Raw genomic sequence first — 24,886 nt, forward strand, 5'->3', positions numbered from 1 at the left:
ATGGTGAGCAGAGAGGAGTAGTGACCTTCGCCCTCCTCTGCCTGGGAGACGGGGACTATGACAGGTGAGTCAACCAGCTCCCTTAAGTCTGCCAACAGGGGAGACTGTCAATAAAGTACGGGGCCCGATAAACCTTTCGGGGGGATTATCTTGGATAATCTGGAACCAATTTGCTGTAAAGCGCCTGAGTCGCCCCCCGATCAGAATGGCATCATAGCCTTCTGGATCTTGACCTTGACTCAAATAGGGACCCATTACTCTTCCCTCTTCTGATGTAGGTGCTGCTGTAGGTTCCTCTACTGGACTTCCCTTGGCCCTTGTAGTCGGATTGTCTCTGAGAAGGGCCTGGTTTATGAAAGGACTGGTTCCTTCTAAACCTATCTTCCCGAAACCCCTTCTTTTTATCGGAAGCCTTCTCTAAAATGTAATCTAATGCCGGCATGAACACCCTTAACCCAGAGAAGGGAATGAAGCATAGCTTGTTTTTAGAGGTGTTGTCCCCGACCAGGTTTTCATCCAAATAGCTCTACAGACCACATTGGACAATGACCTATTTCGAGCAGAGAATCTTACAGATTCGGTAGATGTATCAGCCAAAAAAGCAGTAGCAGATTTCATCAGAAGGAGGGAGGCTATGATCTCCTCCCTCAGAGTTTTGTTGGTTAAATGCTCCTCCAGTTGCCCAATCCATAAAGGCATAGACCTGGCAACTGAAGTAGTGGCTATGCTAGTTTTGATCAAAGCCGCGGATGTCTCCCAAGCCCGCTTCAGGAGATTATCTGCCTTCCTGTCATAGGGTCAATTTTTTAAATTGAAGAGTCCTCAAAAGGGCTGAATGTCTTCCTAGCGACTGGCACACCAATTTTGGGGATCCCTTCCCAGATCTTAACATCCTAAGGATCAAAAGGTAGATGACTCTTTAAAGTCACGAGTAATCACCAAGCGCCTCTCAGCATCCTCCCACTCCTCCAGGACCACAGCACGAATGTGATCGTTCATTGGAAACACAAGCTGCTTTGAGCTCTGAGACCCCTGAACATCACGTTTTGTCTGGACAGTGGTTTTGGGACCTCCTCCACCTGCATCGTATCTCTGACAGCTTGTACTAGGTCATTTGTATCCTCAGAGGCAAACAGGTAATCTCCTACCCCGTTCCTGACACTTCGATACTCCTTCACCATCTTCCTCCTAGTCTGACCCCAGGGGATGGGATTTCTCATCTGAACTCAGCTCCCTCTCCCACCAAGATCTCTTAGCACATGGACCCAGACTGGGAGGTGGGGGACAGGTAAGTCTGGACCTCTTCTCGAATCAGGGACCTCATATTAGACAGTAGGGATGGCTGGTCTTCCCTCAAACTCTGGTGGTGCAGGTGTCTCAGAGTTCTGCCATATGTGTCTGGAAGTTTTACGTGGCATATGGGGCATTGTCTGGTTTTTGCAGCAGCTTTGCCAGGCCGTTTTGGTATAGGCAGGGGCTTAGCTGGGGTTCCCTTATCCTGCACAGCACAAAGAGAGGGAATCATCAGGGGCTGCCTAATGCAGATGGAGCTGCACACAGCACACTTACCCCGCCATCCTGATCGACCTTCAGATCCTCCATAGTGCTCCAGAAAGCCCTGTGCCCCTCAAGTTCCAGGTAAACAACTACAGTATTACCGGTCTCACTTGTATATCCGTGTTCCACCCTAGAACGCACACCAATCGCTTGTTCTGGCGCCTCCCTTGACGTCACCGGAAGTGTGACGACATTCTCCCCGTGTGAGTCCTGGAAGCAGTGGCACCATGCTGGCCAGCTTCGGAGCCAATTGCCCCCATCGGGTGGAAGCGGTTCTACCCAGGAGCTTGTCTGCTTGACTGGTTTCTGTGGCTGAGGGACTCTCCACTGTCTTGGCAGGGGGAAGGATTGGTGCACCGCCCATCCAGATAAGCTGAGCGTCTTAATTCGTGCATCCCTCCATGCAGGGACAAGAAAAACACAGGGAGGTGGGTGGGAAGGGGCCTTTTAACCTCTCCTGTGCTTTCCTGTCCCTGTGAGAAGGAGGAGGATGACCTCCATGGTGCTGTCAGGAGGGACATCCTGGAAAAGGTGCTTATTGGCAATTACATGCATTTCCTGATCATCGCTCTATGCTCTAAATTATTTTTCTCTTTCATACACAACATGTGACTTTACTTTGATTTTAGCGGCTTCTTGATAAATTTGTCAATAAAAAGAAAAATCGCTGCTTCCATGTGTGATTTCTCTGATGTCTAGGACACTAATGGCGAGCCTATGGCACAGGTGCCAGAGAGGGCACGCAGAAGCCCTCTCAGCTGGCATGTGGCATCGCCTCATCCTTGTTCCAGAGCTGCAGCTTCCTGCCTCACACATTGTGTGGCGCAGCCGCAACTGGATGACATCATCATTCAGTTCCATGGCCGCTGTGCAAGTGAGAGGAAGGAAGTTGACGGCGCGTGAAGAGGTGAGTGTGGCCGCTGTGCCAGTGAAGCTGCTGTGGTGTGTGTGTGTGTCAATGATGTGGAGAGGGCCAATGAAGGGAGTTATGGGAAGAGGGCCAATGATGGAGAAAGGGCCAATCATGGTAGTAATGGGGAGAGGGTCAATGATGGCGATGATGGGGAGAGGGCCAATGATGGGAGTGATGGGGAGAGGGCCAATGATGGGAGTGATGGGGAGAGGGCCAATGATGGGAGTGATGGGGAGTTGACCAATGATGGTGATGGGGGAGAGGGCAATGATGGGGTGATGGGGGACAAGGAAATGATGGAGGTGGTGGAATGGGCAATTTTTACATTTCTACATGAAGGGTATCATGATGGTGCATATTTCTACATGAATGGAATCATGATGGGGCATTTCTACATGAAGGGGATGATGGGACATATTACTACAAGAAGGGGGATCATCATGGGGCATATTACTACAAGAAGGTGATCATGATGGGGCATTTCTGCATGACGGGGATCATGATGGGGCATATTACTAAAAGAAGGGGACAATGATGGGGCATATTACTACAAAAAGGGATCATGATGGGGCATTTGGCACGTCATCATAAATAATTGGGTTTTAGGTTGCAGTTTGGGCACTCGATCTCAGAAAGGTTCACCATCACTGGTCTAGGAAAATGTGATTTGTGATTAAAATGTTCTGGACATGAAAATGGCTTCCTCCCTATTTGAGATCTCTGGTGTGTAACAAGACTCAATTTATTTGTAAAATACGTACTGCATTCTGTACATGTTTTCTCCTGTGTGAGTTTTCTGATGTGAGCGAAGAGATGAATTGTTATTAAAACATTTACAACAACATAGAAAAAGAAGTATGGACGCACATGGGGATCACCACATAAAAGACTTTATTATGAATGGCATTGGAATATGTAAAAGGTACAAATTTAAAAAAAAATTTAAAAAACCAATAGGCCATTTATATGCAGATTAGGTGCGTCTATAGTTAGATTACCACCTATGGCCCAATATATATTACAGTTCACAGGATATCCATCAAAGAAAATCTTATATACAAAATAGAAGTTTAGTTTATACGGCCATAGATTGAAAAGCAAAGGAATATGAATAATTTGTAATGCCAAGATACAAAAAAATAAAAATAATCAAATATTCCTCAATTATGATTAATAATCACTGAAGTGATATGCATGTCTGTGCAAAAGGACTTATACTAAGCACAGATAACCATGACGATAATCAAATAGGGCAAAATCAGTATAACAAGGAACCTATGAAGGAGGAAAAAGTAGAATGAGGAGAGAAAACCCCACGCGTTTCGCCACACAAGCTGTAGTTTCCTCAGGGGTAAGAATGATAATGGTGTCAGATAACGTCCCTTATATTCACTTAAAGAGAATAGAATGAGGTAAATCATGTAACTAGCAGATGAAGGAGACAAAGGGAGTAAATCAGTGGGTTATATCAGACTTCGGAAATGTGTAATGCCCAACCTTGAACACAAAAGATAAAGTTGATTTAAGGTCGCCAATGTGCAAGTGCGAATACGTTATATTGATAATCTACTTGAAATACTCATTGCACATGCCCAAGCAAGAAGTGGCAATGAAGTTTATGGAGTTATAAATGCGCATGCGTGAACTAATTATCCGAAAGAGAGGGACATGTGCAGAAAGCCTGTTATAAATTGTTTAGAATCGGCGCATGCGTGCAAGAGTGATTATACAGAATATAAGAAAGTTCAATTGATCTATAGCGCAAGTGATGAAAGTACAATGCAAGATTGACAAAGTTATTCAAAGCAAAGGTGGGGCATGTACAGAAGATCTCTGCACCACTAATGGTTTGTATGTAGACTGCGCATATGTGAAAAGAGAAATCCTTACATAATACATAGAATGTTCAATTATTCCATAGTGCGTGCGCCCAGATTGTGAACATTTGTGAAGTATGATAGGTTTAAAGAGGAACACATCAGAGGACAATGAAAAACGAGAAATTTATACTGCAAGGGAGAATGTCCATACAAAATAGCTATATGGAACATTCAGTAGATCTAGAGCACATGCACAAATGATACAATATTGGTGCAGTAGGAGATAAGTGAGAGATACTAAATATATGGCAAAGAGATGGAGTGAAGGGATTATTATATCTCTGAATAATCCAATAAATATATAAGGGACATTATAATGGCATATAAATAGCATATAAATATAAGAAATATTATAGAAGCAAAAATCTAATTTATCGAAGAAGGCCCAAATACAGAGATGTAAGTGTGGAATATCAAGGTATGTGGATTGGATTTCATCCCTTTTTGGATAACTGGCATTTATTGATAATTGCATGCATCTCCTGATCATCCCTGGTGTTGTAAATGACTTTCCCTTTCATCTGTAATGTATGACTTTACTTTCACTTTAAACAGATTTTGATCAACTTGTCAATAAAAAGAAAAATCCCTGCTTCCATGTGTGATTCATCTTATGTTAACAAAATGTGATTTGTGAGTAAAACATTCTGGACATCAAAATGACTCTCTCCCTATATGAATTATCTGTTGATGTACAAGACTATTTGTAAAATGTTTACTACATTCTGAACTTGAAACATGTGATTTTTTACTCTGTATGGGATTTCATATGTGAGCTAAGAGTGAAACTATCATTAAAATATTTCCCACATTTTTTACATGAAAATGGCTTCTCTTTTTTGTGAATTCTCTGATGTGTAACCAACTGTGATTTCCTTGTAAAACATTTCCCACACTCCGGACAAGAAAATGGTTTCTCCCCTGTGTGAATTCTTTGGTGTATAACAAGATCTCCTTTCAGAGTAAAACATTTCTCACATTCTGAGCATGAAAATGGTTTCACCCCTGTGTGAATTCTCTGATGTGTAACCAACTGTGATTTCCTTCGAAAACATTTCCCACACTCCGGACAAGAAAATGGTTTCTCCCCTGTGTGAATTCTCTGATGTATAACCAACTGTGATTTCCTTCGAAAACATTTCCCACACTCCGGACAAGAAAATGGTTTCTCCCCTGTGTGAATTCTTTGGTGTATAACAAGATCTCCTTTCAGAGTAAAACATTTCTCACATTCTGAGCATGAAAATGGTTTCTCTCCTGTGTGAATTAGCTGATGTCTAACCAGGTGTGATTTGCTTTTAAAAAATTTACCACATTCTGAACATAAAAATGGCTTCTCCCCTGTGTGAGTTCTCAGATGATAAACAAGAGATTCTTTCTGTGTAAAACATTTCCCACAATCGGAACATGAAAATGGTTTCTCCTTTGAGTGAATTCTCTGATGTCTAACCAGGTTTGATTTGCATATAAACCGTTTCCCACATTCTGAACATGAAAAGCGTTTCTCCCCAGTGTGAAAGCTCTTGTGTATAACAAGATCTCCTTTCTGAGTAAAACATTTCCCACAGTCTGAGCATGAAAATGGTTTCTCCCCTGTGTGAATTCTCTTGTGTGTAACAAGATCTCCTTTCTGAGTAAAACATTTCCTACATTCTGAACATGAAAACCGTTTCTCTCCTTTGTAAGTCCTTTGATCTTGAATATCCTTTCTGTTATTTTTACTTTGCTCAACAGTCTGTGAGGAATCAGAAGATGGGACTTGTTGAAAAGAATCAGTTGAAAACGTTTCAATGTGAGGACTTGGAGATGGATCTGGGATAATGTTCTGCTCTTCATATAAACCTGGTGTTACACCATGATCATCTGCTTTAAAACGTGAAGATAACAGATGTTCCTCTGAGCCTCTGCTACAGCCATCTGCCAAGAATAACATTTATTTTAATTTTATTTAATAACAAGGAATAGTATTCCTTACAATATTAGATATTTTAAAGCAATTCTATAGAAGCATTTCAATAAATATGTCGGTAAAATTTAATTATTTAATTGAGTAGGAGAAAGTTGACATTAGTAGATGGCAAAGCAGGGACTATGTTATCATGTTTAGTCACCAGGTTGTGCACTTTCAATAGTTCACATCTCTGTAGGTTTGTCATAGGTTCAAATTAGAAAAAACATGGCACTCGATGAATGAGAGGAAGGTGCACAAGTAGGGTAACCAGGCCACTATAGATTATAGTAAAGAAGACGCGCTGATAAGAGGGGCACGAGAGTGCAGGGGAATGGCGCTGAATCTGTGCCCGGGCATATATACCGCTGCTGAAGGAGCAAAACCATTAGATGACCAGGTTTTGGGCAAAGCTGAAAATTAGACACATCAGAGAAGATTGCCATATACCATAAGGATTGGACCATAGAGGACTGGAGTAAGGTAAACATCAGCCTGGCTCTACTTTGCTTCTCATTGATGAAAGGCTTTTTTCTACCTTTACATGATTGAGCCCTGCCTCTAGAAGCCTGTTATGAACTGTTCTAGCCGTGCACATCACCCCAGCTTCATTTGAATGGGTCTACGTGTGTCAGTGTCTCCGGTACATGAGAAAACTGTCACTACACATACCGGAGCCACTGATGTGTGAAAGAGGCCTGAGGATGAGATATTCGCATGTTTTTTGAAAAAAGGCTGCAATGTTGTAGCAAAAAAAGGCACCTTCATTAGGTAACTCACTTTCTCCAACTTTTTTTTCTGATCCACAAAGAAAAAAAAAAGCACTTGGTTGCAGCAAAAAGGACACTTTAAATGTGGCTCACAGAGATGTCGTACGTGCTCATTCACACTATGCAGTTCTGTTTTCTAGGATTCTGACCATTCAAATGAGCATAAAATCAAACCAGATATTAACTGTGACTCAGAGAGCGTGGTATACAAAATGAATTGCACCATGTGTGATAAATTCTACATAGGATGCGCTACACATAAGTTAAAAACCAAGTTCAATGAACATTATATATAAAAAATGGTTGAGCCAGCTCACCTGTTGTGGCGTGTTGTCAGCAAGGACTGCAAGAGGACCGCTTGGAATCAATGGAAAAAGGAAAAAAAGTCCAGCTGATGCAAAGGCTATTTATTGAAAAATTCAAGTTAAGATCAGCATTCCGCAGGCAATGAGCAGTAATGCAGCAACGCGTTTCGAACACTAAGTTTGCTCTTTGTCAGAGCTGGACTTTTTTTCCTTTTTCAATGAACATTACAGTGATGTGTTGTGAACTCTCTTAATCCCTCTTTTGAGGCAGGGCTCCCTCTGGTGGATACTGCTGGTAGCGGAGCTGTTCAACATGATGTTAATCTAACAGCTGCAGAGGATGATTGAAAAAGGCGGGGGTAGTGCCTGGGAGTACATAAGCAAGCAAGTTTTTCTCAGTGGCTGCCGGTGAGACTCCTGTCTGTGCATAGTGAGGCTGTCTCCTGCCTGATCCTGCATTTTTCAGCTAAGTGTCATTTGCTAAATTCTTTGCATCTGACTTTGCCTTGCTGTCAGGAGTCAGCTGGCTCCCCCTGGGGCTGCTGGCTCCTGCCCTGTATTTTTGTATCTTGTGTTTGCTCAATCCGCTGCTGTATTAACCTGTTGCTAGCCGCCAGTTCACACCTGAGTGCTGATATAGTGGGGGCGAGGTTGGGCTAACCTCAGTATTTTTGTGCTTCAGTCGTGTTGGAATTTTTAGGGTTTTTGCATGATTGCAGACAGTGTCTTTACTTTCCTGTCCTATCTAGTCAGTGTGGGCCCCATTATTTGCTCAGTCTATTTTCTGTCTGTGTCTGATCTTGTCTCACCGACAATATTTGTTTGGGGCTGTCTATTCCTTTGGGGATCTCCTCCGGGGCAGTTTAGATTTCACCTGTCTTTAGGCTTAGTTAGTCCTCTGGCTGTGATGAAGCGTCTAGGGCATCGTAGGAACGCTCCACGGCTACTGATAGTTGTGTTGTTAAGATCAGGGGTCTGCAATCTGCTGAGTGACCAACCTCTCTGGTGTTCTGTTGGCATAGCCTTTTGCACTTTCCTCCTCGGTGACCCATTCATAACAGTTATGTACTCAATGCAAATAATACAAGTAGTAACGTTTCTGCTATTGCAATGCATTTTATTATTGAGCACAATCGTGACATGTCTTCTTTACAAGTTTTAGGTATAGAAAAATTATTTCCACATGCAAGAGGCGAGATATTAAACACAAATTATTGACAAAAGAAGCGTATCGGATATTAAATCTGGATTCAAGAAGCCCTAAAGGTTTTAATCTAAAGCGAGAAACCATGCATCATTGACTGTTTTCATACACCTGTTGCTTAATGAATGTATTCATTGATACATTGATGTAATTGTGTCATGTGACTTGTTCCAACTGTTTTCATTGGCACATTTTTAGTATTTTAGTAAATTGTTTTGATTGTGCAACCAAGCTGTGATAAAGAACGCGTATTGCTCCCTTGCCCTGTCTATGCAGAAAAATCAGAAAAGGAGATCCAAGATGGCCACCGATAGAGCAGGACGCACATAGCTAACCTCCTGCTTCATCTGAAGCAGTCCACTCCATCCAGCTTCAGAAGCAAAATGAACAGAGCCCTGAGACTTCTAAGCCTATCTAGCTTTAATAGAGGCTTCAACATATTGCCCCAGAGACGGATCCACCACCTCTAGACGGATTATTCCACCTTCAGATGGAGGAGCGTTGAGACCTGTGGCTAAGCACGAGGCCTGGAGAGGCCTAGCTTCCTTACAGCCAAATGACCGCCTGAAGCTGTTAGAGAGCCACCAGAGAGCTGCTAGAGAGGGTACCTGAGCTGAGCAGATCCCGTGGAGGGAACGGTGCCTGGAGCTCAGAACCGCAAGATGCCTGGAGAGCGTGGCTCAACGTTTCCCCTTCTGCTTACGTGTACATCGCTTACAGGCGCACTTGCAGCAGCAGTCCTTTGTTGCCTCTGGCCCTCAAGGAAATCGCGGAAGGAGCGTGGATCGGAGGAGAGTGACAGCGGAGTCGCGGTCAGGGCAGCGTGGAAGGAGGTAGGAGGCCACTTTAGAGGGTCGCAGGCAGAGTTATTGGTTGGAGGATAGAGGGAAGCCGAGAAATCACTCAAACCACAAGGTAGTGGGACACCATTATAGGAAAGGTGTGAGGGGAAGGTGCAGAAGATGAAGAGCCAGTGATTCACTAATTGCAAAAGAAATCACCCCCACCTAGGGACATTGCTAAAGCTGAGCGACTGCCAAGAGAGATCTGGGGAATTGAAACCCCCTCATACAGTAACTGAACACTCTAAAGTGAGCCTCTGCCCCACTAATAGGAGGTACAGTGCTTGTCAGAGATGTAAATGCTGCGACTCTTGAAGATACTTGTTATTTTTGGGAAGCACATAACCCTAATTAGTCCCTCCTATCTTTTCTGAAATGATTTAAGAGACAATATAGTACCCACCGGGGGATGTGTAGACTTCAATTCCAATGAGCTTAGCAAAACCTAGAGCCATTTACATACATCATCAACACAAGACTGAAGCCCTATAACATGAATATCTCTCACTAGACTGACCTTAGTAACATTGACAAAAAGGAATTTCCATCTATACTGAAATCTGCATGCACCGGAGTTAATAGAGACCCTGAGGAGGAGGAGTGAGATCTCCATCTAGTGATGAAAATATACAAGACGGCCAGAAACTGTCCATATAATCAAAAGTAATTTCATTGTAAGAAACTAGTATCTGAGAGTCTTGAGACTTGACTCTTTGGTCTCAGTAGAGAGATATAGCTGACCAGCCCTTATTATCTACTAAAAAGAGAACTATGGTCAAAATAGGATGCTCGACTAGAACGAACAACCACAGTGGGGCACCATAAATAAAAACATGGAAAAATTTGTCACTAAGCAAGGTGGTTCAAAACAAGACTCACCACACCATAGAGATCATTGTAACGATCCAAACTTAGAGAAAATGGAAACAAGATCCCCTGACCTGGAAGAATCAGGCAAATCCATCTCTAGAGGCTTTATTACAAATATTTTGTCTTCTGCCCTGGCCCCCCTTGCCAAAGATCTCTCAGTGATTAAAAAAGACATTCAACATATCGTTAATAGGGTGGAGGAGCTGGAGGGAACACAGTCCAAACTAACCACCTACGCTGGTGAACTCACAACAGGTCTCCAACTCCATGAAGATCATATCAATACTTTGTACACGACATTAGAAGACATAGAAAATAGGAACAGGCGGAATAACCTGAGGGTTTGTGGTATACCGGAAACATCTGATCAAGAAAATGTAACAGCTATCCTAATGGACCTATTTTTGCCAATATTAGATCCAAATGAAGGGAAAATGTTGATACTGGAGAGAGCACACAGGGCGCTTAAACTTAAGCCAAAGCAAATGGATCCACCTAGGGACATAATTTGCAGAATTTTTTACTTTAATATGAAAGAAAAAATTCTTAAGAAGGCAAGATCAATGGAAACTTTGAATTATACAGGTTCAAAAATTCGCATTTTCCAAGACCTCGCCCCCTCAACTCTAACAAAAAAGATATCTACTGAGACCCTTCACTGATATACTCAAAATTAGGCATTTTCTTTTTCGATGGCTTTTTCCATTTGGATTGCTCATCACAGCTAATGGCAGAAGATACACAGTTAAAACATCTTCAGATATTGCAAAGGTCTGTGAAGACCTTGATATTCAGCTCAACCAGATACCAGATCTAAGATCGGTCCATACCAACCTCCAGCCCACTGACCTGATCTTGCATATTTGAATATTACAACATCCTGGTAGCCCATTATTTGTGCAATTTTTTTTTACATATATAGGTAGGGTATTATTCCTCATATAATCAATTATTACTATTACAGTGACTATTATATTTTACAGTCTAGTTATATATAAATACAAACTGTGGCTGTGTAATGGTCAAAACGTCCTTTTTGCACGGTTGCACTTTTTTTCCTGTTTTGCACACGTTCCCACAAACCCCATTTTCTGCCCTGATTACTTAAGAAATTATTTCTGTACTTTTTGGATCTTTGGTCATATATGTGGTTTCCACCCTCCCCCCGCTGTGTTTAACTTATGAGCAACTGATCCGTATATGTGTCCATGATTGACAGCAAGCATGATTTGAACAAATAGGTTTTACTGACTGTTTTGATTTATGGGATGCTGCTGTATACCATTTTCTTTTTTCTTACATTAAAGACAAAGAGGGCAGATACATTTTTGTTAAAGGGAAGGTTGCACATAAACTAGTAACAATAGGGAACATTTACGCACCCAACACAAAACAAGATACATGGTTCAACAAAACGATGAGAGAAGTTAACTTTACATTTAAATCAATTAATAGACACCTGGAGGTATCTGTACCCCATTGCAAAAGATTATGCCCACTTCTCACAAGCACAGTCATATAGCCGCATAGATTACGTCTTCATACCATTTCAGATGATCCCATGTTTGAAAGATGCGCAGATACTCCCGAATGTTCATTCTGACCATCCTATATTAATAAATAAACTGGTAATAGGACACAGACCTAAAAATAATACCTGGAGATTAAATGAGATCCTCTTATCTGAAAAGTCTTTTAGAGACAAGATAAAGGGAAAGATTAAAGTATATTTTGAGTTTAATGTGCAAGATAATATACAATTTCCGACTATTTGGGAGGCCCACAAGGCTGTAATAAGAGGGGAAATGATCTCCATGGCTTCATTTAAGAATAAAGCATGACAGTCAAACAAACTCCCTCTTTAAAGAGAGCCAAACATTGGAGCGAGACCATAGCCTCACATTGAATCCTGGTGTCCTAACTCTGCTGTCACAAAAGAGGCAGGCCCTGAAAGACTTGCTAAATAAAGATTCAATAAAAATTTAACAAAATGGAAACAGAGTGTTCGCACTCTGGTGATAAAATGTCAAAGTTTATGGTCTCTTATTAAAAAAAGAAAAATAAAATGACTTATATACACACACATTAAAAAGCCCAAATGGAAACAAGATCAAAAACCTGGAAGAAATACTGTTGCTTCAGCCTTTAGAGAGTATTATTCCTCCCTTTATAATATACGTCCCGGTGAGAATGAAGACCAGCTGGAAAAAAGAAGGGTTGATATAAGGGTTTTTTAACCCCTTTCCGACAGCTGACGGGATAGTACGTCAGTGGTCAGACTCCCCTGTTTTGAGGTGGGCTCCGGCGGTGAGCCCATCTCCAAGCCGCGACATGTCAGCTGTTATGAACAGCTGACATGTGCCCGCAAAAGGCGCGAGTGGAATCGCCGTCCGCCCGTGCCTATTAACTAGTTAAATCCCGCTGTCAAGCACTGACAGCAGGCATTTAACTAGCGTTTCCGGCTATCGGGCCGGAAGCGAGCTCATCGCTGACCCCCGTCACATGATCGGGGGTCGGCGTCACGTTGCCTGGACAACCACAGGTCTCAGAGACCTCGATGGTTGTTCCAGCCAGATGGCTTTCAGCGCCGCCCGTTGGACGGCGCTGAAAGCACAGCAGTAAATCTGCTACATATAGGCGATCTGCTCATCGCCCATATGTAGCAGAGCCAATCGAGTTGTGCATGCTTCAAGCCTGTTATGGAGGCTATTGAAGCATGCCAAAATGTTTAAAAATAAAAAAAATTAAAAAAACCTAAAAAGTTCAAATCACACCCCTTTTGCCCCAATCAAAATAAAACTATTAAAAAAAAATTCCACATACAGATATTAGGTATCGCCGCCTTCAGAATCGCCCAATCTATCAATAAAAAAAAGCATTAACCCGATCGCTACATGGCATGACGAGAAAAAAAATTCAAAATGCCAGAATTACGGTTTTTTGGTCGCCGTGACATTGCATTAAAATGCAATAACGGGCTATCAAAAGAATGTATCTACACAAAATTGGTATCATGAAAAACATCAGCCCTGCACACAAGAAATAAGCCCTCACCCAACCCCAGATCACGAAAAATGAAGACGCTACGGGTCTCGGAAAATTGCGCATTTTTTTTTTTTTAGCAAATTTTGGAATTTTTTTTCACCACTTAGATAAAAGAGAACATAGACATGTTTGGTGTCTATGAACTCGAAATGACCTGGAGAATCATAACGGTAGGTCAGTTTTTGTATTTATTGAACCTAGCAAAAAAGCCAAGCAAAAAACAAGTGTGGTATTGCACTTTTTTTGTAATTTCACCGCATTTGGAATTTTTTTCCCATTTATGAGTACATGACATGCTAAATCCAATGATGTCATTCAAAGTACAACTCATCCCGCAAAAAATAAGCCCTCACATGGCCATATTAACGGAAAAATAAAAATGTTATGGCTCTGGGAAGGAGGGGAGCGAAAAATGAAAAATCGAAAAAAGCTCTGGGGGTTAAGGGGTTAAAGATCATTTTCTACCAAAACTCTCTGAGGAACAACAATGTGAACTAATAGACCCTTTCACGATAAGCGAGCTCCAGTCTGCCCTGGCGAGCTTCCCTGATGGCCTTCCAGCCTCCTATTATAAAACCTTTCAAGAGACTCTGAACCCTTATCTCCTGAGGCTATGTAATGAAGTGTTAAAGGGAGCGACCTTTCCGAAACAGAAACTGGAAGTGCACTTATCATTAATCCATAAGGAAGGTAGGGATCCTGAGATATGCAGCAATTATAGACCAATCTCCCTGTTGAATAACGACCTCAAATTATTCGAGAAAATGATTGCCAAAAGAGTTAGCCTAGTACTAGATACGCTAATCTCGCCAGAGCAAGTAGGCTTTGTTGGAGGAAGGGAGGGGAGAGATAACTCCTTACGAGTATTGTACCTGATGCAGCATGCCCACATTCACCATAGGCCCTTAGTAATAATGGGTACAGATGTGGATAAGGCGTTCAACAGGGTAGACTGGAGTTTCATGCAAGAGACCGTTACAAGATTCAGCTTCCACTCAATGCTAGTCAATGCCATATTTCAAATGTATAGCTCCCCAACTACAAAAGTAAGAGTGAACGGGGATTTATGCTCACCCTTTGAAATTTGAAATGGCACAAGCAAAGGTTGTCCCCTCTCACCGGTCCTATTCATCGTGATGATTGAAACATTGATTCAAAGCATTAGACAACACCCAGATATAGAGGGGGTTAAGATTATGGGAACTTCACATGTTGTTGTGGCATTCGCAGACGACCTTCTATTATTGCTGACAAACCATAACAAGGAAATTCCAGCAGTGTTGGAATGGTTTGAAAAATTTGGAGGTCTGCCAAACTTCAAAATTAATCTAGAAAAATCAGAGGCAATGAGTATAAATGTTCAACATGTGATTATCCAGGATATTGCAGTTAAATTCACAATTAAGTGGAACTCGAACTATATTAAATACTTAGGAATAAAATTGAGCCCACATTGGCACTCACTATTCTCACTTAATTATATACCCCTACTTAATTCTACTTTAGATTCAATCAAGACGTGGAGAGCGCATTTTGTTTCATGGATGGGCCGCAAAAACCTTTTAAAAGGCTTCATACTACCCAAATTCAGTTACATATCAAGAATGTTCCCCATAAAGTCCCAGACACATTCTTTCAAAAAGTGCGTTCCTTTTTTGGCAATTATATCTGGAGGGGCTCCAAATCCAGACTTAGCTGTAACATTCTCTCACTCCCTAAAACTAAGGGGGGCATGGGGACTCCTGACCCACAGAAATATCATACCGCGGTGATTTTGTCCCTAATGGTTGATTGGATGGGAGGTCATAAACACAAGCTTTGGAGTAAGATCACAGAAGAGTCAGTGCCAGTCCCAATTTCCACCATATTGCATGCGTCTAAAGAGTTTATCGACAATCTAGAAGTCTCTAATGCAATGTCTAAAAACCTGCTTTGGACATGGACAAAACATTCTTCCTCATTAATGCCACTCCCATCACCGTTGGCCAGAGAAATGGATCTACCAGGTCTCTATCTGGACCATCCCAAAAGTAAGAATCCAGACTCTCTACACTTGATCAAGGAGGGTTTGGAGGCTTTCAAACATAAGTTCCTGCATTACCATATTAATTTTCTTCACTACAACAGGCTCAAAAAATCCATAAGAGCCATCTACAAACTGGGATTCCCTTCAGGGAGTTAACGGCCTTCGAAACATTAATAACTCAACATAAACAGCCAAGAGGTGTACTGGCTATATAATACCAGATACTTTTGACTAGCTCAATCCCAACTAAATGGGCTTTCATCTCAAAATGGGAAAAAGAACTGAATATCAAATTGCAAGTCTGGGAGGTGGAACATTTTTATAAAAATTCACATGGCCCATCTGGGTGTGTAAGAGTTCAAGAAAATTCATACAAGATTATTACTAGATGGAACACCACCCCAGTAACGACACATTTATGGTATCCTAACATATCCTCAACCTGCTGGAGATGCTCTAAAGAAATAGGAACGTTTTTGCACATGGTGGAGGTCATGCGATAACACGTTCTGGAAAAGCGTGTTGAAAAAGATAACTAAAATTTGTGAGCTCTCAGGCTCCCCGCCTCCAAAACTTATTTTTCTAAACTGGTCAAGTGATATTTTACAGCTTAAATACAAACCCCTATTAATGCTCCTGATTGTTGCGGCCAAATTACTTATCCCTTTGCATTGGCTCTCCCAGAGCTGCCCTATCGAGGAGGGTTGCTCACGCTATAGTCTGTCACAATTGTTTAATATAACTGATAGATAACCAAGAAGCAAGTTATAACCTGGGACAGACCTTTATTTGTAACATTGTTATTGTGTTAAAATCAATAAAAAGATGTTTGAAAAGAAAAAAAAAAGAGGAAAAATCAGAAAAATAAAGAATTGGATACCTCTAAAACCAGACCATGATCAGTCAGTTTTTCAGAATCCAACATCTCAGTAATTTCAACCCAGTCTGGAACTGAAAGCAGTGGTGATGCTACTCCCATAACAAAGGTTGCAAAAGATGGGGCCGGAAGAAACACAGGCGGAGCGCACAGCATGACCACAAGACACAAGAAATAACTGAAGCAACATTAAGTGTATTGAAGCTGTCATTCCGTGTTTTTTCTAAGGAACAACTTATTTTGCTGTCAAGAGGCTTTGATCTTGTGCCTGAAAAGAATTTTGACCTGTTTGGAACAATCATGGACATTAATCGCTTTATAAGAAACCTTACGGTAAACATGTGAAAATAACTTTCGAGGATTGGATTGTGCAGAACAGATTTCTGTACTGAATTTGGAAGAATTAAGAGGAAATTCATCTGAAGATGCAGTTTCAAAGATGGATAATATTAGGATGAAAAATCCTTATTTCTATCCTGTCAACTCAAGGGTTGATTGCATGGAGCGGTTTCAGGAGGTTTTGGAGAGGGAATAGCGTACTTTAAGCCTAAAAATCAATAAAATTACTACATCTAAAAACCTTAGTCCAAATTTAGTCAAAGCATTTAATCAGCTAAAATCCATGAAACATATCACAGTGAAAAGCGCCGATAAAGGTGGCAAAATAGTTGTTTTAGACACTGAAATTTATAAGGCGCAGACTTTGAACCTTTTTTCTGATAGAATATTGTTATAAGAGAACCTTATACTGTATATCAGTATACATTCAGATAAAAATTAACTTTTATTATGCCTATTAAAAACACAAGACATTACCAAGCATCAAACAAGCAACCATGCTGGCTACCATAACCCTAAATAATTAACACCTAATGCCACAAGCCTGCCTACCAGCGGAGGTTGGCACCCTAAACACAAAACGAGATTGGCGCTCCAGCTCCTTGGTGGCTGACCCTAATACTCCTAAATGTCCCTATGTTGGTGAATCACGTGGTCACCCATTTTTAAACATAGAAAGGAGTATATAAGGGTTGCCAGTCAAAGATTGTTGTTAGGTAGGCAACAGTAGAAAGTATGTGCATAAAGAGGTGAAATGGCAACACAACAATAAAGTGACGAGTTCAAACACTAAAGTACCTTGCTATGCTGTTCCCTGTTACTGTATAACCTTCCGGACAGTGGAGGTTGGCACCCTACTGGTCAGCGGAATAGCGGATCATCAGGAGGTAGATAAAAACATGCTGCATGGTAACCATCTAAGTCCCTTCTATATATAGATATTCCAGTCATCAAAGAGAAAACTTCCTCCAAATGGTAGAGGTATATATCAAGGTCTCTCAAAATGGAGTCATGAATGGGCTTTGCCCTCTAGGTTTTAAAAAAGTTAGCATCATTTGAAATCCCAAATGCCCATAGGTAGAAGGCTAGATTATGTAACTACCTGCAGTGATAAAAGGCCGGAAGTAAATCAACACCATCGCCGAGTGCATTCCACCTGGAACGCATATACAATTCCTGTCCCCGGAAGCATTTGTAATGCACATGTCTGGGAGCTCCTGCTCCAGATGAAGTTCTCTCTCTCTCTCTCTCTCTCTCAATGCAGGGCTGTCACAGACTTTGCACACCTGGCCTCAGTGGGTGCTATTCAGGACATCTGTCCCCCTGGGACCATCCAACACACAGGCCTCACCGGGTGCTATTTAGGGATCCGATCCTACAGCCAGGACCTCCCCACACTCAAGTTCAAAACACATGACCATGTGACCAGACCTCAGTCACATTATATATCCAAAACTACCCCCCTAGTTGATCCCGCCCAGCTCTCTGACTAGCCCCCATTATAGGTAAATAAACTCATGGACAAGAGCATCATTTTTGGGCTTACAGTGCAGAGGACCTCTGCGACACATACTTGCCATTTACAATCACTGCTTCACCACCACAATCAGGGAAACGCCCACATGCATACCCTGAGGAGCACATAAAGCGCCCCCTAGCTGTAACAGGGGTCACTGCATCACAATATTAAATATCTATATCTATCTATATATAATCTCAATTCTAGAATTGCTGTTTTTTGTTCATTCTGTCACCCAAAAATTGGAATAGAAGGCAATCAAAAAAGTCATCTGCCCAAAAATGGTAGCAATAAAAACATCAGCACATCCCGCAAAAAGCAAGCCATAACATGAATGGAGCAAGTTCAGAAAGAGCGACCAGAATGGTGACCGGTCTGCAAACCCTGTCTTATGAGGAAAGGTTGCAGGATTTGGGAATGTTTAGTTTGCAAAAGAGAAGACTGAGAGGAGACTTAATAGCTGTCTACAAATATCTAAAGGGCTGTCACATTGTAGAAGGTTCAACTTTATTCTCATTTGCACAAGGAAAGACTAGAAGCAATGGGATGAAACTGAATGGGAGGAGACACAGATTAGATATTAGAAAAAACTTTTTGACAGAGTGATCAATGAGTGGAACAAGCTGCCACGAGAAGTGGTGAGTTCTCCTTCAACGGAAGTCTTCAAACAGAGGCTGGACAGACATCTGACTGGGATGATTTAGCGAATCCTGCTTTGAGCAGGGGGTTGGACCAGATGGCCCAGGAGGTCCCTTCCAACTCTACGATTCTATGATTCTATGAATGAAATATGGAAAAATTATAGCTCTCAAAATGCAGTAAATCAAAAACTAGTTTTTGCAATAAAAGGCATCTTTTAGTGTGTGACAGCAGCCAAACATAAAAACCCGATATAAATCTGGTATCGCTGTAATCACACTGACCTGAAGAATAAAGTTGCCTAATCACTCATACCACACAAGAAACGGCATAAATAAATAATAAACCCAGTTCCCCCAAAGATCGCAGTAAGGCTCGGAGCACATCTATCCTGCAACTCTGCACTGAACACTTGCACCGGGGTTTCTGTGTAATTCTCTGTAATATGTTATTCAGATGGAACCTCTGGCAGAAGATTCCCTATACTGAAGCAGATGGAGGCACTGTGGACGCCATCTGACCTGTGATCCGGTGGTGTTCTTTTTAGGATTGCATAAAAGTGCCGTCGGCCACAGTTTTGTGCACTTCTGAAAAGGACACCCCTGAAAAAAGGCCAGACTGAGTCTAGATTAACTCTGCTGCCTCATTATAGTAAATGGATCCATCAGGGGTTTCATCTGTAACATCAATAGGAGACTTAGAAGGAAAGCCCGATGTAAGCGCTCAGTGTAGAGCTCAGGATAAATGTTATGTAAAATATTCCCAATAAAAGCTTCAACTCAATCCACAAAAAAGCCAGGCCCACTCAGGTCTGTCATCTGTTAATGTTAATATAGGGGCTTCCACATTATTAGTAGCACAAAGGCTCTAAAAAAGCTTAATGGTTCCTCGCCCCCCCAAAAGAAATTCAGCAAATTCTCCCTTCCCAAATCCAAATGTGCCCCTCCCTTTTGAGCCCCACAGTGTACCCAATCCACATATTGCATCCACATTTGGCGTTTCTGAAGCGATGAGAGCCCGCTTAACATACGGGTGCATGCCTCCAGAAGCAGAGGCTAGGCATAACTGTTAAATATTAATTATACGTTATTAATTTATTCTTATTCTCAATTCTGTACTGAATACATTGCCTTGTGAAAGGTTTAGCTGACTTTACGTGTTATTTATGTATATTTAGCTCAGGGTAGATGGTAACACCATATAGAGTGGACACTTGATATGTGCGACGTATATAACAAATGATCCACAGGAAGGGGGACTCACACTTTGCACACACTTCACACTGACCCCAGGTTGTATGGACAGATGGTATGTGAGTTAGTCACATGTAAATATACTGTATGTAGTTAATCTTTATATATGTTTAATGCTTATATGTATGTAATCCTTATATGTACTTAAGCTTTGTATGTTAAAATATACAAAAGTGTACGCACTCATTATTCAATCATACTATTCTTTGAATTTTGCAATTTGAAATAAAATTGCATTATATTGCAAGTATTAGCCTTCTTTAAAGCCGTACCTGAACGTTAGCGTTAAAAACTTGTCAAATCAATTAGCCTACCTCGCCCGTAAATAATTCTACAAAGAGGGAGCCATCATACCATTAAATAACACAGAAATTTGATTGCCCTTCAATCTTGTGCATCCTGCTCTCAACATATTGTCGGGATTCCATTACCATTTGAAAAAAAAGAGGATTTGACAGCTTCAGGTTTCATGGTACCTTTTTTTTTTTCCCACTAACAGTCTCCTATCTCTAATCAGATTGCATTGTTGGTTATTCTCAAAAGCTTTACTGAAAACAGACATCATTTTGTGTCATATTTTTAAACTTTATAGACTTGAAAGGATTTTAAGTAATCTGTTTCACTCGCTTTTGGAGTAATTGGTGAGATTTTAATCTGCCACAACTCTGAATTTTTAGCAATTTTTTTTTAGGAAGAGATGCAGATTCTTTCCTTTTTTTTGCCTTGCAGTCAGTTCTCCTTAACTCCATGTTATTTTCTATGTGAATATTAATTTTGACATTGAGAAATGGATTTGGTAGGTGAAAAACGCACTTTTCTGACATTTGAATAAAATCTTTGGGAACCATGCCTTGTTCAACGTCCACCATCTTGCAATGTACGATCTTTGCCTACAGTTTCACAGTTCACAGAATGCTTTCCTTTGCCATCAGAAGATGATTTCAGGGAAAGAACACTATTTTCTTTATCTTATACTATAACAGTTGAAAAAAAAATATGATTTTCAAGGGTTTCTGTGGAGAAAACGCACACATTGCATGGAGGCGTAAGTAATTTTTTTGGCGTGGAAATGCCATTTACTTTAATATGTTGGAAATCTTGCACTGATGGATCATTAATCATCACTTGGGTAGATTAACTTAGACCATTTATGTCTATCATTGGGGACTTGTGAATGTACCAAATTAATATTGTGAAGTGGATTTTCATGGGCCCATCCAATATGTAGGTTCCAAGGTGTAATGGGGTGCATATGACTATGCGGCAAGGCTGGCCTTGCTAGCAAGGTGTAAAACAAAGAGTACGGGAGTACCGTGTGAATATGATGAAGTGGATTTTCCTGGGCCCATCCAGTATGTGGGCTCCAAGGTGTAATGGGGTGCATATGACTATGCAGCAAGGCTGGCCTTGCTGGCAATGTGTAAAACAAAGAGTACGTGAGTACCAAATGAATATGATGAAGTGGATTTTCCTAGGCCCATCCAGTATGTGGGTATCAAGGTGTAATGGGGTGCATATGACTATGCCGCAAGGCAGACATTGCTGTCACTGTGTAAACTAAAGAGTACGGGTATAGACCGTGAATATGGTTAAGTGGATTTTCCTGGGCCCATCCTGTATGTGGGTTCCAAGGTGTAATGGGGTGCATATGACTATGCAGCATGGCAGACATTGCTCTCACTGTGTAAACAAAAGAGTACAGGAGTACCAAATGAATATGGTGAAGTGGATTTTCCTGGGCCCATCCAGTATGTGGGTACCACGGTCTAATGTGGTCCATATGACTATGATGCAGGGCAGACATTGCTGTCACTGTGTAAACCAAAGAGTACGAGAGTACCAAATGAATATGGTGAAGTGAATTTTCCTGGGCCCATCCAGTGTGTGGGTACCAAGGTGTAATGGGGTGCATATGACTATGCCGCAGGGAAGACATTGCTGTCACTGTGTAAACAAAAGAGTATGGGAGTACCAAATGAATATGGTGAAGTAGATTTTCCTGGGCCCATCCAGTATGTGGGTTCCAAGGTGTAATGGGGTGCATATGACTATGCAGCAAGGCTGGCCTTGCTGGCAATGTGTAAAACAAAGTACAGGAGTACCAAATGAATAATATCCATTATAAGTTTATGCTTCGAACATACAACACTGCCCTTCACCTCTCAAAACAAACCTATTTCAACACCCTCATCACCTCACTGTCCAATAACCCTAAACGTCTCTTTGACACTTTTCATTCTCTACTCAACCCAAGAGTACAGGCCCCAACCACGGAGCTTCGAGCTGACAATCTGGCCAACTACTTCAAAGAAAAAATTGACCAGATCAGACAGAAAATTATCTCCCAATCACCTCATACCATGCACTGTCCTCCCTACCCCACTGCATCTAGCTCAATCTTGAACCAGTCACAGAAGTAAGCAGGCTCCTTGCATTTTCTCGCCCAACCACTTGCACCAGTGACCCATTTCCGTCACATCTCCTCCAGTCCCTTTCCCCTGCTGTCACCCCTCATCTAACTAAAATATTTAACCTCTCTCTCTCTTCTGGTATCTTTCCCTCCTCATTTAAGCATGCCATCATACATTCACTACTTAAAAAACCATCCCTCGACCAAAACTGTGCCGCTAACTATAGACCTGTCTCTAATCTTCCCTTCATCTCTAAACTCCTGGAACGCCTGGTCCACTCCCGTCTTATCCGCTATCTCTCTGATAACTCTCTTCTCGACCCTCTCCAATCCAATTTCCGCTCTTTATACTCTACTGAAACTGCCCTCACTAAAGTCTCTAATGATCTTCTAACAGCTAAATCAATTGCTTATTACTCCATGCTAATTCTCTTGGATCTCTCTGCAGCATTTGACACTGTTGATCATCAGCTCCTCCTCACTATGCTCCGTTTCATTTGCCTCAAGGACACCGTTCTCTCCGGGTTCTCCTCCTATCTCTCTGACCTCTCCTTTACTGTATCTTTTTCTGGCTCCTCCTCCTCTCACCTTCCCCTTACTGTTGGGGTTCCTCACGGATCAGTCCTAGGCCCCCTGTTGTGAGTTCATTTTCCCCTTCACCATTGAGGTCTGATGAACTCCCTCTTCTGGTGAAGGAAGGTAGTGAGGCTGATTACCAAGCACCTGGGCAGGATGATGATGACTGGGTGATGGGAATTACTGACTGGATATAAGGCAGCCGACACCCTTCTGCCTTGCTGGTGATCTCTCTGAGGGATTCTAGGAGACCAGTCTGATTCCTGCTCCTCAAAAGCTAAGTTTTCTGCTCTACTTTTTGCATTTGTGTTTTGGTTTTGTTTTGCATTGTTTTTCCTTTATTTCTGCCATTCCCTGCTGGGGTGAGCTGAATTCCTTTTTGCTCTGTCTTCAGAAAATACCTGAGTGCTGATATAGTCTTTTTGAAGCCTAGCGTCTTCAGGGCTTTTTTTCCCTATCAGCTGTTGGCTCTTGTTTTGATAGTGTTTTGGCGGATTACAGACAGCAGCTTTTCTATCCTGTCCTATCTAGTTAGCTTGGGCCCCATCATTTGCTCTGCCTATCTTTCTATCTGTGTGAGTGTGTTTTCATCTTGCTTCACCGTCATTATATGTTGAGGGCTGCCTATTGCTTTGGGGTCTGCTCTGTTAGCAGTTTAGATTTCCTTTTCTGTCTTTAGGCTATGTAGTTCTCCGGCTGTGATCGAGGGGTCTAGGGCACCGTAGGAACCCCCCACGACTACTGCTAGTTGTTGTTGATAGGTTCAGGGGTCTGCAATCCGATAGCTGCCAACTTCTCTGGTTTTCTGGACTTAGCTAGTATTTCTGTTTTTGCCTCCTACGGTGACTCATTTCATAACACCCCCTCCTCTTCTCTTTGTACACTGCCCCTATTCGTCAAACAATCAGTAGATTTGATTTCCAGTTCCATCTCTATGCTGAGGACACCCGATTATATGCTTCTTCTCCTGTCATCACGCCTGTCTTTCTAGAAAACACCAGCGATTGTCTAAACGCTGTGTCTAACATCACGTCCTCACGATATCTGAAACTAAAACTGAACGCCTTGTGTTTCCTCCCGCTACTAATGTACCTATACCCGACATTGCCATTTCCGTGTGTGGTTCCACTATTACTCCCCAGCAATATGCCCGTTGTCTTGGGGTCATACTTGACTCCGAGCTTTCCTTTGCCCCCCACATAAGATCACTGGCTCGCTCTTGTTATCTGCACCTCAAAAACATTTCTAGAATTCGACCTTTTCTTACTTTTGACTCCGCAAAAACTCTTTCTTTTACTCTTATTAATTCTCGTCTCGACTATTGTAACTCTCTTCTAATCGGTCTCCCTCTTACCAAACTCTCCCCCCTCCAATCTGTCTTGAATGCTGCTGCCAGGATCATATTCCTTGCCAATCGTTACACCGATGCCTCTACCTTGTGCCTGTCATTACACTGGCTACCCATCCACTCTAGAATCCAGTACAAACTTATTACCCTCACCCACAAAGCTCTTCATGGCTCAGCACCACCCTACATCTCCTCCCTTGTTTCAGTATACCACCCTACCCGCGCCCTCCGTTCTGCTGATGACCTGAGGTTAGCATCCTCAATAATCAGAACCTCCCACTCCCGTCTCCAAGACTGTACACGTGCTGCACCAATTCTTTGGAATGCACTTCCAGGTCAATACGATTAGTCCCCAATCCCCACAATTTTAAGCCTCAACACATTAACCTAATCTATCCCTGTGTGGCACAGCCAAAAGTTTTTACCATAACCAGGTTCCCCGCATCATGTTCCCACATGCTTTATGCATCCATTAGCCCTCTGTGTCTGTACTGTTACACACTTAACATTATTGCTGGTCCATACAATCAGGGCAATTGTTACCTCCCACCTTTCGTGTCTCCCT

General features: G+C 41.9%; 1 protein-coding gene across 1 annotated transcript in view; it reads right to left on the bottom strand.

Moving 5' to 3' along the window:
• Positions 1-3,408: 3,408 nt before the first annotated feature.
• LOC141051195 (uncharacterized) overlaps positions 3,409-24,886 on the bottom strand; it is a 364,030-nt gene continuing 342,552 nt past the window's right edge. Inside the window, exon 28 of the mRNA XM_073548061.1 lies at positions 3,409-6,027. Within this exon, the coding sequence (XP_073404162.1) occupies positions 5,099-6,027 (929 nt within the window). The 3' untranslated portion in view covers positions 3,409-5,098. The remainder of the gene's footprint in view (positions 6,028-24,886) is intronic.

The sequence above is a fragment of the Dendrobates tinctorius genome, unplaced genomic scaffold, assembly GCF_039654945.1.
Source record: "Dendrobates tinctorius isolate UK_male_01 unplaced genomic scaffold, ASM3965494v1 ptg000155l, whole genome shotgun sequence".
In the NCBI taxonomy this organism is placed as follows: Eukaryota; Metazoa; Chordata; class Amphibia; order Anura; family Dendrobatidae; genus Dendrobates; species Dendrobates tinctorius.